Source organism: Scophthalmus maximus, chromosome 22 (assembly GCF_022379125.1).
Source record: "Scophthalmus maximus strain ysfricsl-2021 chromosome 22, ASM2237912v1, whole genome shotgun sequence".
Taxonomy (NCBI): Eukaryota; Metazoa; Chordata; class Actinopteri; order Pleuronectiformes; family Scophthalmidae; genus Scophthalmus; species Scophthalmus maximus.
The window spans coordinates 2,371,013-2,385,874 of NC_061536.1; the positions used below are offsets into that span (position 1 = coordinate 2,371,013).

At 43.9% G+C, this 14,862-nt stretch overlaps 2 protein-coding genes across 2 annotated transcripts; both read right to left on the minus strand.

The window, feature by feature from the left end:
- Nucleotides 1–4,683: 4,683 nt before the first annotated feature.
- On the minus strand, nt 4,684–6,196 carry LOC124849804 (tissue alpha-L-fucosidase-like). The gene is given in 6 exon segments (XM_047330408.1): nt 4,684–4,702; nt 4,704–4,828; nt 4,830–4,953; nt 5,638–5,772; nt 5,904–5,967; nt 6,190–6,196. Coding segments are annotated over 6 exon segments (474 nt in total).
- Nucleotides 6,197–6,938: 742 nt separating this feature from the next.
- zbtb8b (zinc finger and BTB domain containing 8B) lies at nt 6,939–13,403 on the minus strand. The gene is made up of 5 exons (XM_035621188.2): nt 13,275–13,403; nt 11,596–11,790; nt 10,370–11,270; nt 10,054–10,232; nt 6,939–8,302 (listed from the first exon to the last, which is right to left on the minus strand). Exons 2-5 carry the CDS (start codon nt 11,767–11,769, stop codon nt 7,994–7,996), a joined length of 1,563 nt encoding a protein of 520 aa, XP_035477081.2. The 5' UTR covers nt 11,770–11,790; nt 13,275–13,403; the 3' UTR covers nt 6,939–7,993.
- Nucleotides 13,404–14,862: the final 1,459 nt, after the last annotated feature.

Consider the following 14,862-nt stretch of genomic DNA (forward strand, 5'->3'; position numbering starts at 1 on the left):
CTGTATTGTTGTGTCTGTAATTATTGATTGGAATTAATCCATATTGTCTGTTGTACCAGTCGTGTCTTATGATGCTGATATCTGTTTGATGTTACTGACACTGTTGAATTGAGCTACTCGCCATGCTGTACTGACGGCAAAACGCACCGACTTTGGATGTGTGGTCATTAATAATAAATGGTTGATTGACTTTCAAATGATCTGTTGGTGTGTGGTTAAAAAGTAATGCAACAGAGTTGTATTGTATTGCTTTCTCATGTGCAGATGAGTAATTGCTCAGCATCATTCTTGAAAATGAAACCCTTGGTAAGCTTTCTTCAGTATGTCCAGGGGACAGTAAAGTCTGTTTTCAATAATATGAAAGATCACTGGCATCGATAGAACCAAAAGTAGTTATGAAAAACGATCAGCAGGTATCGCCCCGTGAGAACCTCCTGATCAATAGGTTTGGTGACACAAATTTAAAAAATATATTACATATATTGACAGCTGGACACAAAAAAGGCATCTATGGATATAGATAGTTATTTATGCAGTGACTAAACTACAGGGACAGTCAGCATCACATAAAGTGTCAACTATTGCACAGTAGATCTGTTTGCAACATCTCATTTAGATAGTAGCCTATCAGAATCAAAATGAGTAGCCTCTATCAGTTGTGATCATGAGGAGCCACTCGATAACTGGCAAAACACATTCTGCACACAGGTTAGAGATTCATTCTTCCTGATATGGTCTAATAAAAAAAACTTCCTAATTTCCATGTCTACTCAAACAGAGATTACATTTGTTCTAGCCAAATCTCTGAACAAGAAAAATAAGGGGGGGGTTGTCGGATTTTCGTAATATATCATGTAGCACAATTATGTCTGTAGGGAAAGGGAAGTTTGGGCCCCCCTACTGAAGCTGCTGCCCCCGCGACCTGACCCCGGATAAGCGGTTGAAGATGAGATGATGAGATGTCTGTAGCTGCTCAGTGGGCGTGGTCTTCCTGAGTTCCTCGCTGGGCCACACACCGGTTCTATCTCCCACATTAAAGCTGTGTGACTCAACGTCAGGTTGTCTCGTCTCGACCGTGGTTAAACACTTGCACTTTCTTCTATGGCTTTGTTCAGATCTTTTTCGGAGATTTCCCCGACCCTGATTTTTGCCTTCTCTCATCGTTTTGCTCAGTTTCTGAGGCAGGCAGTGCCAGGTATGAGTCCTGGAACTCATCCCCAAGCCTGGAACTCAGTCACGAAACCAATGCCGAACTCACACTGCCTTGCTCCTGCTTCTCTACCCAACTGCTCAAATCATCACCAACCCTTGATCCTCACCCTCTATTGCTTGAAAAACTATTAAATATGTTAAAACTTTCATGGAGTCTGGTCGTCTGCATTTTTGGTCCAAATTCTAGCTCAGCCCTGAAAACCTTTAAATTACAAAAAAAAAATACTTCAAGGGATAGTTCAGTGATTTTGAAGTGGGGTAAGTGTGCTCCGACTTTCACCATTTCCACTTCACCACCAAACTCCGTTAAATTACATCGCTGATCTCCATCTCCATGAGGTAACATTAACTATGCATAAGTGACTCATACAACCCCACTTAGACATCACTGAACTATCCCTTTAACTGCCCCTGAACGGTCAGTCACAAGTTGACAATATGATGAACACTTTTTTTAGGTATCCCTTGATGGAGTATGTTTAATTGTTGATCGATATTGTGTAACTGCTGTTGATGATCACACCAAATACCAGCATGGGGGAAAGAAATGTGATCATAGTGGCTCGTGGTGTGCCAGACGGGTCCGAACATTTCCGAAAGTGCTGCGGGGATATTCACAGAAAAACGTCTCCACAGTTTATTCACAATGCTGGAGAAAACAAACAAACAAACAAACAAACAAACAACCCCCCCCCCCCCCCCCAAAAAAAGAGTGAAAATCCAATAAATGGAGAGTTTGTCTTCAACAGCATGGATCCCTGATGGACCCAGCCTGGCCTGTGTCAACAGTCCAGGCCTCCACTGGCGGTGTAACGTGACCCGTGTGTTTCTTTGCACACTTTTGGTTCCCTTGATATATCAACATGTGGATGGTCTGACTGTCTGAATATTGTTGCTGACCATGTGACCCTTTGTGGCCACAGTTGATGATCTTCCAATGGCTGCGTCCAGCACAAGGCATATATGTGGACATGGTTTCATGAACATGTGGATGAGTTGAGGGGCCTCCCCAGGGGTCACCAGGTGTGACCCGGCTCCGGTAGAAGAACCGTCGTCTTTTGTAATGTGGTAGGACATTGGCAGCATCTGCAAATAACACGTGGACATTGAGCGGAGTCTCAAAAGACAGTTTCTCACATCTTCAAGAACTGGGGGGGCAGCATAGCGAGGGGCCCAACACCCAGCAATATGTTAAATATGAACTCCATATGCACATACTGTTCGTGTTAACCAACACGCAGGCTTGTGGTCCTCACCGGAGACACGCCTCCACTTGCTTCCGGGTCGATTCCCCGTTCTGCAGGAGGACCGAGTCTTTTCAGTCTGGGTCGTTCTGATCCCCGCACACGACACCCGCGGAGGACCGGCTCTCCGGCTCCGGCTCCGGCTCCGGCTCGCCCGGCGACTCCTCGTCGGGCGAGCCGGGCTGCTGCGGGCGCGACGCGTACGCGGCCAGCGCCTCCAGTCCGGCCACGATGAGGGAGTCGCGCCGCTGCGTCCTGCTGCTGTAGCCGAGCCGCTTCAGGGTCCGGCGGGTGGTGGCGAGCGAGATGGGCTTCTCCGGCGCGCTGCTGTTGTACAGGGCCCGGATCTGGCCGCTCGTCGCCTGGACGTTCGCCTCCACCACTCGCTCCATCCGCCGCTCGCCGCTCTCGTCGACGAGGCGCTTCCGGCCGCAGGAGCCCCGGTGGCTGGAGGTCTTCCGCTTGTCGCACCACTCCCGGTAGACCCGGGACACGGCGGTCTTGGAGAACCCCAGCCGCTTCACGGCCTCCGATATGCTGCAGCCGGCGCGGCGGGCTCCCACGATCATGCCCCGCTCGAACTCACTCAGGTCTCGCGACTTCCCCATGCGCGCTCCGTCCTCCTGCGACACACACGACGGGCTCAGCCGGGGGCGTCGGGCGAAGCCGCGGGTCCGACGGGAGACACCCGCGCTCCGCTAGAAACGAAACAAAGTCGGAAATAAATACTCTTCTTCTGTGGTGTGTGGGTTTTTGTTTTTTTTTTGCACATCAGACTCGAGGAAGGCGTATTGTCGCCCTCCTCAGTTGACTTTGGGATGTTTCATACTCAACTATTTTTATATATTTATTTGCGACACAAACAAAAAAAAAAAACCCTGCCGCTACTCCCAACCCCCTTCCTTCACACAACAAGACACAAAAAAAAACTATAAACCAAACTGCAAAACCCCCAAAATATGCGTAAAATATTAAACACGCAGAGTGACGACACACATCATACAGTAATGCCACATTATTAAAAAGGCACTCACGGATATTATTTACACCATTATTGAATTGTGAAATACATAGCTGCCCTCCTTTCATTTTGGAAGGAAATCATCACGTTTCATTTTTTGTGTGCGATGACATTAACATGCCACGTAATGGACAGACAATCAGCACAAACAGCTCTTATGTGTGACTTTAAATAATTAACTGGTTTCTCCTACAGGGTTGCAGTGCATTTGAAAGCACCCTGGAGAGTGTGGTGATTGACACACTTGAAAGCATTTGAGTGATTATTGTGGAGCATCTTAAAGGTTGTGTTTACAAATAAAATGCAGTTCAATTCAATTGAAAATACCCCCATCGGAAACACAATATTTTCAATTCAATTCGCAGCATAATTGAAGATTAATATTTAAGAGAAAATGGCCCCAACATCATAAAAAACTTAGTGATGACTTCATCTACACACACATTATCACATTTAGCACACGCCAGAGGGACAGACGTGACACAACACCATACAATGTCAGGCCACACCCTCCAGCTTCAGAGTCCAGGCGTTTCCATGAGATAGTGGCATCTCTGGCAAAAGAATCATCAGTCCGGCTGTCTGGGTCTCTGGCTCCCACTTAGTTAGATAGTTCAAAAGTGTCACCTGTGGACCATTGTGAAGAGTTTATGACAAATGACGTTAAGTGGAATTGAACGGGTGTGGTGTGCGAGGCTTACTTTAGTTCCTTCGGATGTCTTCGGCGTTCGCAGATGAAATAGTTGTTTGAAGGGCCAACCAAGCAATATGCCGTAAACTGTTCCTTTTTTGGCGATGTACCTTTTAATAGGAGCAAACGGTGGTTAAAGCCAAACTACGGCAAGCTTTTACCTAACGTCAAAATGGAACGTGGCTTAAAATTCTCCACTCCTACCAGACTTCAACAGTGCTGTTCTCCGTCTGCACCCTCCACAGAGTGGAAGCATAGATAGCCTCCCCGTTTATCCCCAACCAGGCAGCAAGTCCCCTCAGCCTCTCCTCAAACACTGGAGCGATCATCCCATTCGCCATGGGCCCGATGTTCAGTAAATAGTTACCACCCATTGCCACCACAGACACCATGTCCTGAGAAAACAAAGTGTAAGATGGACGCAACATCACCAAAACACTCATCACAAAAATGACTGGATACACAGTCGTATAGGGGACGACCTACTGTGACCTTTCACCTTTATGAAATTCACCTTATGTATGTGCGTGCCGGTTTCACCTTGACTGGGCTGTCATTGTAGAGCCAGGCCAGGAACTGGGTGGAGTTCCAGCAGGTGTCTGGAGCCTCCCAGTCCCCAGCAGACCAGATCAGATCAGGTTTTTAGGTTTCCACGAGGTTGCACTAGCTCTGGAAGAGTCTTCTGGGCAACAAACGTTTGAGTCTTGAATTGGGCGGCTCGATCCGACAGGTAGAGCGGGCGGTACCACTCATACAGAGAGTGGTACAGACCCAAACGCAATGATCTGGTGGCTGGAAGAAGAAAAGAAGCAGAAAACCATTGGTGAATATGCAAAGAAGCATATGACCTACTGTTATTACAGTGGCTAAAGTCTAAAAAGCCCACTCTGCTCGGATTGGGAGGATTCATGCAGATGATTACCACATAGCTGTAAAATAGGTGTAGCCTCTGCTTTTTCCGTGGTAGTCGGGTGACAGATGTGTGTCAGTGTTTATGTGATCTGAAAGACACCACAGCGCAGAGAAAAAAGCTCTGGGGTGTCATCTTTATAAATGTGGGGATGGCCCGAGGACTCGCATACACGTACACGTACACGCACACGCACCAACATGAGCAGCAACCGAAACAAAGACCAAAGCAGATTGGATTACAACACACCTCATTCTTTGCTCAGGACTCTATCACTCCTCTGTATATTTACATATAGAATATAGTAACTGGTTGCTGTATCAATGTTTAAAATCTTGTGTATAAAACCTTTAAATCACATGATGCTGCCATGCAGATGACCCTGACCCCAATCATTCATCACATCACATCACATCCTTCAATTCACAAATCATGGGTCCTTTCCACGGTCTCACCTGCATTTCTTAAAAACCACGGATCATTAATAAATGAATTAGGACGAAAGAAGAGGTCCAATTGAATAAACCTAAACGAAGAACCCCACCACTGACCCACTTGCCTTTTCCTGACTGCAGCAGACAGTTCTCCCACCAGGTCCCGGTGAGGACCCAAGTCCACCGAGTTCCAGTTCCAGGAGCTTTTTGACGGCCAGTTTGTGAATCCGTCATGGTGTTTGGATGTGAATACCACATACCTGTAGAAGCACAGATACATGACCTCAGACATATCTCAGGGATAAGTGCCAAGTTATTCTGGTTAGAATATGTGGGGTTAGGGTCTATGTATGTCAGTATGGGAGATATGGAGCAGAGTAAAACCCTATACCTGGCTCCAGAGGCTTGGAATATATCTGCCCACGAGTCCGGATCGAAGAACTCGGTCGCAAAATCTACTATAATTCGATTTATTAATTTCTCTGTTTATACTTAGTCACCACTGTACAAATGAATTGTCATTTATTCATCCCTCTTTCTCCCTTCATTCTCTTTGCTACCTCACACACCCCCCCCACCCACACTGATCTCTATTTGAAAAAGAAAAACAGACGAAACCGTCCTGTCTATTGGCCTTCTCACCACACCCGCTCCCTACACTCAATATTGTCACTCACAGCCCATCATACTTATTTTGTTATTCATCCTAAGATGGTCTGTCTGCTCGTTGGTTTGCATCTTATGTCTCACTGTCATTGTTGTGGCCCCCCCTAAATGTTTCTCACCAAACCTGTAAATGTGTTTTGTCGCACTTGTGGTGTCATCCATTACTTAATAAAATAAAAAGTCCCAACTCCAAAACCTGGTCAGAAGGGCTGGAAAACAAATTGGTATGCTTCCCCCCGCCATCTCACCGGGAGATATATTTGAGACGGCTCTTTTCACAAAGAGTATGAGTATCGGTGACCTTCTGCCTGAAGGGAACTGATACTCATACTCTGTGTAAAATCTTATTTATTAACCACAAGGTGTACAGCAATAAGTTTTCTTTTGTTCCACTAGCGATCAATAACTAACTAGAAAGAGTTTGTGTGCTTGTACATCTTTTGTAATATCAAATGTTGAATACCAAAAAGTTAACTTACAGACGTGTGGAGAGGCACGTGCTGCTGCATCACCCGTTTGTTTCTTTGTCCAAAAAAAAAAAGCCCAAGACAAATTAGTCCCAAGTGTGACAGTGAAGGATAATTCTATCCCAATCCCGTTTAGGAGGCATTATCTGGTTAGTAGCGGGTCAAACAGCAGGTTTTGTGTCATGATACTGCAGGTGGTCATCTGATGATTAGGCAGCAGGGAAATGAACATCAACCTCTGACTGTGAAAAGCAGTTGAATACACAAAAATGAGATAAAAGGGCAAACTTGTCCACCGTTACTCAACACATTTATTGTCAGATTACCTCGGGTGCGGTTGAATTGTCAAATTGGCTTAGGAAGTTTCCTAAATCTTGACGTGACCCGGAGGTATTTGATCAGCAGCCATGATAAAAGCTGTTCAGATTCTCTAAATGCATAGGAAAGGAGCTTCAATGCTTCCTTTCCTATCTCCTTCAGCATAGGGTATACTGGAGATCCTAAGTGAGAGTGAGGAGATATAAACGCCCCACAATTCGTTGCGGCAGCGATATTTAACGTGACGCACCATGCACGGATGTAAGTGATCCTATCCGAAGTAGAAGTAGAAGAAGTCGAAGAGTATGAATATGACCCAGAGGAGACGCACGTCATCATGTAAATTACTGTTACATATGAATCATTTATATCTGATATCACACGGTGGTGAAACACTGAAACATGCTGGATGGAGCCGCTGAGGTTTTTTGTAGCTCATCTTCAGAAATTTGTAGTTTCACCACGGCAGACGCACGTCAATAACAACCGACCTTTAGTGAAAGTTGAGTCAGATTCTCTAAGCAGTCGGCTTTTCCTATGTCCAAACAGTCTCCTTTACACCTTTCCTTGACCTCATGACGTTTTCCACTGAGGTCAAGGAATAGTAGATAGGAAGGACAGTTCGACCTCGCCCCCACAGTGGCCCCATCATGACCAGAACAATTTTATTTATTTTTTTATTCTGGTTTAAACTGGGATCGCAACATTATAACAACCTACTTTGTCCATCTTCCATGGACAGCCAAGTTCTCTTCATGAACAGTTCACACAGGCAAATATGGATTTGATCGACTGTGCAAAGACATGGGCAGGAAGTGAAAGAGAACATTTATGATTTGGAAATACAAAAAACAAACAAACACAGAATCCATTTGCTGTCAGGCACATGAAATGAGTGCAGTGTCTTCAATAGTAAAAAAAGTTATGTGGGGGTTATAAGTAATCAATAAATAAGATCATCTTACAGTAATAATTTAACATCAACAGCAGTATGGCCGCAGTGTGAGTGGTGGTGCAGAGGGTGACGGAGTCACAGTGTGTGACCCACATCAGTGCCGAGCTGCCTCTCCAGCATCTGCTTCTCCACCAAGTCCTCCACTCTGCCGACCTCCACCTCGTCCACGTCGTCCATAAAACTGGACCAGTCCGTACCCCCGTCCGCTCGCTCCAGGGCCTCTGGTTGGCCGGCGGGGTGGACAGGGGTGGAGTCGTCATGGGTGGTGGTCACACAGTTGCAGCTCTCGCAGATGCCGAAGCGCCTGAGTCCCGCCGAAACCCCAGATCCGGTGAAGGTTCGCCGGCAGCTCTTACACGACACGGGCCAGTAGTGCCGGTGCACCTGACGATAGTCAGCGAGAGAGATGTAAATCATTTTGTATGAATGATAGACAATATTAAAATTCTAATGATGATGATGATTAAGTTGTAAATTTCGAATTACAATACGAGTGCCCGATTACAGAACACTGGCAAACACAGATGGTCCACAACCTTGCAAATTGGACCAAGATACGGTGGCTGACACACATACGCACACGTGCACACACACGAACACACACACAGTCAGCAGTGGGGGAGACTTGAAATGCAAGAATTTAGATGAGCATTCTCATGCTCCAACGGGTGGAGCATGCCGGAGGGGAGGACTCATTCTAATAATCACCATAAATCATGTTACAATGTAGAGCAATCTGTCTGTCCATGTTACAAATGAGGTCGTTTTTAAATTAGAGAGGTTTTAGTTATATTTTTTGACTATATTTACATTCATCATGATTTTCATGTTTAAATTTTTTTTTACATTTTGTCTATTGTTCATTCATAATGTAAGGCAGATTCAATTCATTCCAAGATAGTGGTCGGTTGCATTTGTAATGATGATTAATGACATATTGTTTTGAGGATTAGAAGCAGAATGCGTCCTGCTTGGGCGATGTGAGCAATGTTTTGTTGATGCTAAACATAATCATGCTGGTGCCGATGTGTCCTTGCTGTGACCAGTATCTTGTTGAAGCTATCGAATATAATGACATAGATGACCAATGTCATGTTGAAGATATATCTAGTATGATGACAGATATGTGTAAGTGTGTGGACAATCAAACATGTGACATCTCACACTGCCTGTTTCACAGATAGTGGGTACAAAAGAACGGTACACCCATATGCACTTTGATTCGTCTTCGTTTTGTGCTGTGAACCACATCTCAAAATAAATGTGTCCTGCTGAAACTGCTCATCGGCTGCTTCGACTTGTCTTTCTGCAAACCTCCTGAAACCTGAAAATTCCTTACACAGGCAACAACAGCTTTCACATTATTATACACTAGGGCTACAACCAACGATTATTTTCATAATCAATTAATCTGTCGATAATTTTCTCGATTAATCGATTAGTTGTTTGGTTCATAAAATGTTGTTAAATTGTGAAAAGGGCAGATAGTGTTTCCCAAAACCAAAGGATGATGTTTTGTTTTGTCCACACACCAAAGATATTTAGTTTACTGTCACAGAGGAGCCAAGAAATCCATTGAAGAAGCTGAAATCAGAGAATTTTGACTTTCTTTCCCATAAAAACTACTTGAACCGATTCATCGATTATCAAAATAGTTAATTTAGTAATCGATTAACTGTTGCAGCTCTATTATACAGTATGTGAAGAATAAGAGTATTCATGTAATTGTACTTCCTACACACCTCATGAACACAAGCAAAAGGGATAAAGAACTTAAGCCAACTGCACCTCATTAAAGTATGTGAATGAATTCCTTGCTTGTTTCGTACGAACCATTTCGAACAATTCTTAACAATTAAATTTAAATTTCCTATACAACAGTTGCAAACAAATTATTTCTTGTTTACACAACGAGAAATATAGTGATATAAAAACATATTACAAGAAATATGTTGGCAACATGATCAGCCTTTGCTACTTTGTGTTTTTTATTCCCTTCATCTGTGAGTAACCAGGTCTAGATTCAATAGATTCTCTGATCCGTGAATTCCCTACTCTTCTCACACAGCTTCGCAGATTATAATAAAAAGGTTCCAAAATAATATTTTGCCGTCATAGGTAAGTGGAGTTCTTACGCTGAGAGCGTGGCTGCGGAGGTGCTCCTGTCTAGTGAACCTTTTGCCACACATGGGGCAGGGGAACGGCCTCTCTCCTGTGTGACAACGGATGTGTCTCTTCATGATGCCCTTCTGCTTGGCTGTGTACGGGCAGAACGGGCACTTGTGGAGTTTCACCGGCACTACTAAGCCATCGCCTGCAGGGGGAGACAGAGGCCAAATGTTGCAATTTAACTGATTAGGACAAAAAGTGCAGCCTGACTTGTCTGATTGAGAATTTATAGAATGCAACGTAGTATTCGTTTCCAGATGCTTGTTTAACACTTGTAATTACCTGTGTCCTCTCCGAGCCAGTCAGACTGGATCTCCATGATAGACGATCCCACAAAACCTAAACTTTCCTCCATTGTGCCTCCTCCTGTGCTGCTACCTTGTCCTTGGGTAAAACGCTGCCCCACTCGGTCCCCCAGGGGACCGGGGTCCTCGCCTCTGGCCAGCATCTCCATCAGCTGCCTGGCATTAAAAGAAGGGCTGTATCCCAGGGAGGAGCGTTCATTCGGGCTTGATGGAAGTAGCCTGCTGTGGTGAGGATTATGCAGAGAGGGGCCAGGATAGGGGTTAAGATCTTTGGTGTCAGGGGACTCCATAAGCTCCTCATCGTACTCTATCTTGGGGTTTACTAACTCCGGGGTCATAGCAGAGGAGGAGGAGGATGAGAGGTTTGTCTGATCCATGTGTCCCTTCTGTCCTTCACTCCCGGATGCAAACTCCTCCCTGGAATGGTAGTCGCTGTCCATGTCCCTGCGAGTTCCTGGAGGGGTGGCGGCAGGGATTGACGAGGGGGTTCTTGCCGAGGTTACACACTCAGGACCGAAACCTGCCCCTCTATCTGCCTCGGCAACCTGGGAATGAGGCTGTGCAGCCCCCGAACCACTGGAGGGTGCCGCGGCTGGTGTGCCACTGTCGGCGGGACCCATCCCTCCGCCCTGTGCCTGGTCCTCCTTCTCAGAATTCCTCTCCTTCTCCTTGTTGCATATTTCCAAAGATGAGCGGATGTATCCTTTGCAGAAGTTCACGAGATCGGTCATCTGCAGGTAGCTTGCAGCTGACATCACCTCGATGACATTGCTTCTGTTCAGGCCCAAGCGGCCAGAGTAGAGGAAGTCCAGGATAATTGAGAAAGCGTCGGCTGTTACAATGTCCAGTGATGCTGTGCTGTTGCGTTGACCACTATCCTGAAAGGAGGGTTGATAGGGACAGAATCAGGAATAATAGATGTATGATTAGGTACACACTATTTTTATCACCTGGAAGTCTAACTTTTGTTTCATTTTTTGAGATAAAATGATCTTTCTGCAAATCTAAACTTTACATAGGCTTGTTTTCCATAGTGATAATGATGAGGGTGATGATGTTTTGGGGGAAAAACCTCAGTGTCTAACTTCTGCCCATGATATCTGCTCAAGTATACTTGTTTATTCGCTTTAAATCTTAGAGAGAAAATAGTTCTCCTGAAGAAAAGAAGACAGTGGGAAGCAAAGTGACATCAGCTCTTCTCACCTGCAGATAGTGAACCAGCAGAGCCCGGAAATAGCCGCTACCGGCAAACAACACATTCCGATGAGCCTTGAAGACGCGGCCCTCGACGAGGATGCTGCAGTCACAGAAGAAGTCTCGCTTGCGCTGCTCGTTGAGCTCCAACAGCAGCTTGGGCAGGTAGCTGGGCACTTCCATGTCTACACACCTTGGTGAACCCTGCCAGAGAGAGGAATGAGAAGGGGCAGGCGTCACTTCAGGTCACCGTTTAAAGGCCACCGTGTACACTGAAACAGCAACAAGTTTGGACTCTGGTTCTGTAAACAACAAAGATTTTGTTTCAAATATCAACTACACACGCTACGATCTTGTGGGACACTTGATTTTCAAATTTCTTTTATATTTGTAAATATATATTATATAAATATATATATTTAATATATTTATATTTTACAGCTGAAATTTTGACACTCCTAAGTCAAAATTGGACCACAGCAGGGTGGTGATTTCACTGCTCATATGCTTTGGGGTTGTGGGGTGTTGTAACAATCATTTAGGTTAGGCAACGGGTCGTTTTGTGTCCAAACAGATGACGGTTACACAACACCGTGTCATATTTAGTTCAAACCAAACTCTGTATCAATAAAAAGGGTCCAAACACCAGGCCTGGGGACTTTTTATGTTCCAACCTTCTCTCTCAAGCTCCAGCGAGAGTATCTAAATGAGTTCCACATAGAAGGTTACACATGTTGATGTACTTTGTGCATGGAAGAAATCTATTCATGGAAAAATGCGGACACATATGTTGAGCGGATATCCTCACAGTTGAGTCATCAGCATATGCCTCTACATGTTATCATATTATTGGCAGACAGTACAAACATATTAATACTAACTGTCCCCGGAGACAGAATGAATCTGGGGAAAAGGGCTTTTAAGATCACCGCTCGCTCGGCTTGGAATGACTCGCAAAAGGACCGTAATCTCCGAGAACTGGTCTCATCAGACACTTTTAATGAAATCTTAAATGACTCAGAAACAGCACTACTGGCTGTAAATGCTTTGACTGTTGATGAATGTTGTATCTCATTCTGAAATTGTTTTATGTTTTTGTATTTATGTGTAATCCCTGTTACATGTCTTGGCCAGGTCACTCTTAAAAAAGAGATTTTTAATCTCAACAAGGTTTTTTTACTCCTGGTTAAATAAAGGTGATGATAAAATAATAATAATAATAATAATAATAATAATAATAATAATAAATACATGTTGGCTTTCCAGATAAGGCGTTTGTGAGTGTTACTACTAACAAATAATAACAATGGCCAAACATGAAACAAAGAACATTTGTAATCTTACAGCAATATTTTACAGATTGTATTTTGGGGTGGAAACAAACATTATACAGACAAACTTTGAACAGAATCTAAGAGGGTGCTGGAACCACTTTCCCCGACTCTACGTTTAATATGATGGAAGACCTGTTGTCTTTTAGCTCGCGGAGACTTTATCATGTAAACACATATGTTAGCAGCAGCAGCAGCAGCAGCCGCATGCCTCCCCGGTGGTGTTTACCTACATGCTAGCTTGTGATGCTAACGACGACTAGCGACCGTTGAGTTGGAGCTACCGAGAACAGCTGCACTTTGCAATGAATGCTGACACACTGGAAGCTTTTTAAAAATGATATATGATGGTCTCACCTGTGCAAGCACACGTCAGAACGTCACGAAACCTTTAATACAACACCAAAATAGAGGTTAGCAAGGCTCATCGTCCAGCTGGTTCCCCCGTGCCAACAACTTCCGCTTTCGATACAAAGTGACGTATTTCTTCTATCCAATCAGCGGCCGACAGAGCCGTAATGTATCTAGATGGGACTTGACAACACTGGCGAACATCCAGACAGATTGGATCCAATTTCATAAAGATGATTCTTCATATTCTTGTAGTAAATAGCAAGGTTACAGGCAACACGTGTGAGATCGTTCACATTATTAACATACTCATTTAGCAAGGTGCATCTTTCTTAGGTGAACTGTATCAGTGGGATCAGTCAGTTAATGTCAAAATGCCAGTACAGCGTGGTTATGGTGAGATAAATCTACCCGGTGCTCGTGTCTCCGAGGTGATTAGCTGAGTTGGAAACTGCTTGACACAAAATGAATGAATCAAATGTGGGTTTAAACTGTGCATCACACAACCTGTGTGGGACATTACAGTTAACCTTGTCAAACTATATGGCTATTTATATGAACATGAGGTCAGTTGTTCACATGTGACTATATTCATTTATAATCGCTTTGGCACAAAATGCACTGACTGAGCCTTGAAGATCAAAATGGTTTGCATTCATTTGCCATTGAATCATATTACTCTCTCTCTCTCATAAATGAAATTATACACATGTTCATTGTGTAAATCCCTACAGGCTAAATAGAGCAACCATCAATCACAATAACCTGTCACACATATTAGATACATAGTAGTTATGTGGTACGTATCTTATCGTTTGGGACAACGTAAGTTTCCATCGTTCAAATACAGTAAGGGAATGTTTTTTTTGCCCACCCAAGTTTTTTGATGGAGTTTCTCCCATCATACTCCCATTCCTAAATCCCATTGAGGAGTTCTTTTTTTGCATGGAGATGGAAGGTATATGACCATATTGTCGTTACTGGGAGCAATGGCTGCTCCCAGTAAGAAAAGGTTTTGGCCAGACAGACGAGAGATTGGATGAGCCATGAGGTCAATAAATTTCCAGCATATTTTCTTTTTTTCTTGCACACATTGTACAGGAGTTCCTGATAATTTTGCTGTTGTATTTCCTTTTTCTTCTGGACAAGCTTTCTTTATGTATTCGCGTTTGGCTGGTGTGAGAAATAAATGTTTTGTTGAAAGTATAGTGTGTACCGTGGCTGACAACAATATTATTGTGCTGCCTAAAAATATATGATATATATGTTAGTAATTGGAAAATGTTACAAAGTAACTATCAGACTTTTAGAGTTCACTGTCATTTGACAAGATGTCTTTGCATTTTGACCATCTTGGTCTAAGCAATGATAAAGGAACATTTTGTTTTGATGACAATGATTTATTCATTGATGAATTTATTTACTTTTGAAACACGAGTTAGTTATTTTGATTGAGTAATCCCCTTTTGCAGGTCACATAGAGTGGTGTACTGAATGTACCACGTGGTGTGAGGATTGTACTTAGAGTTTGGACAATTGTAAGTTTGTTTCAGTAAACTTGCAAAATTGATTTAGAATAATTGTAATGTTGACA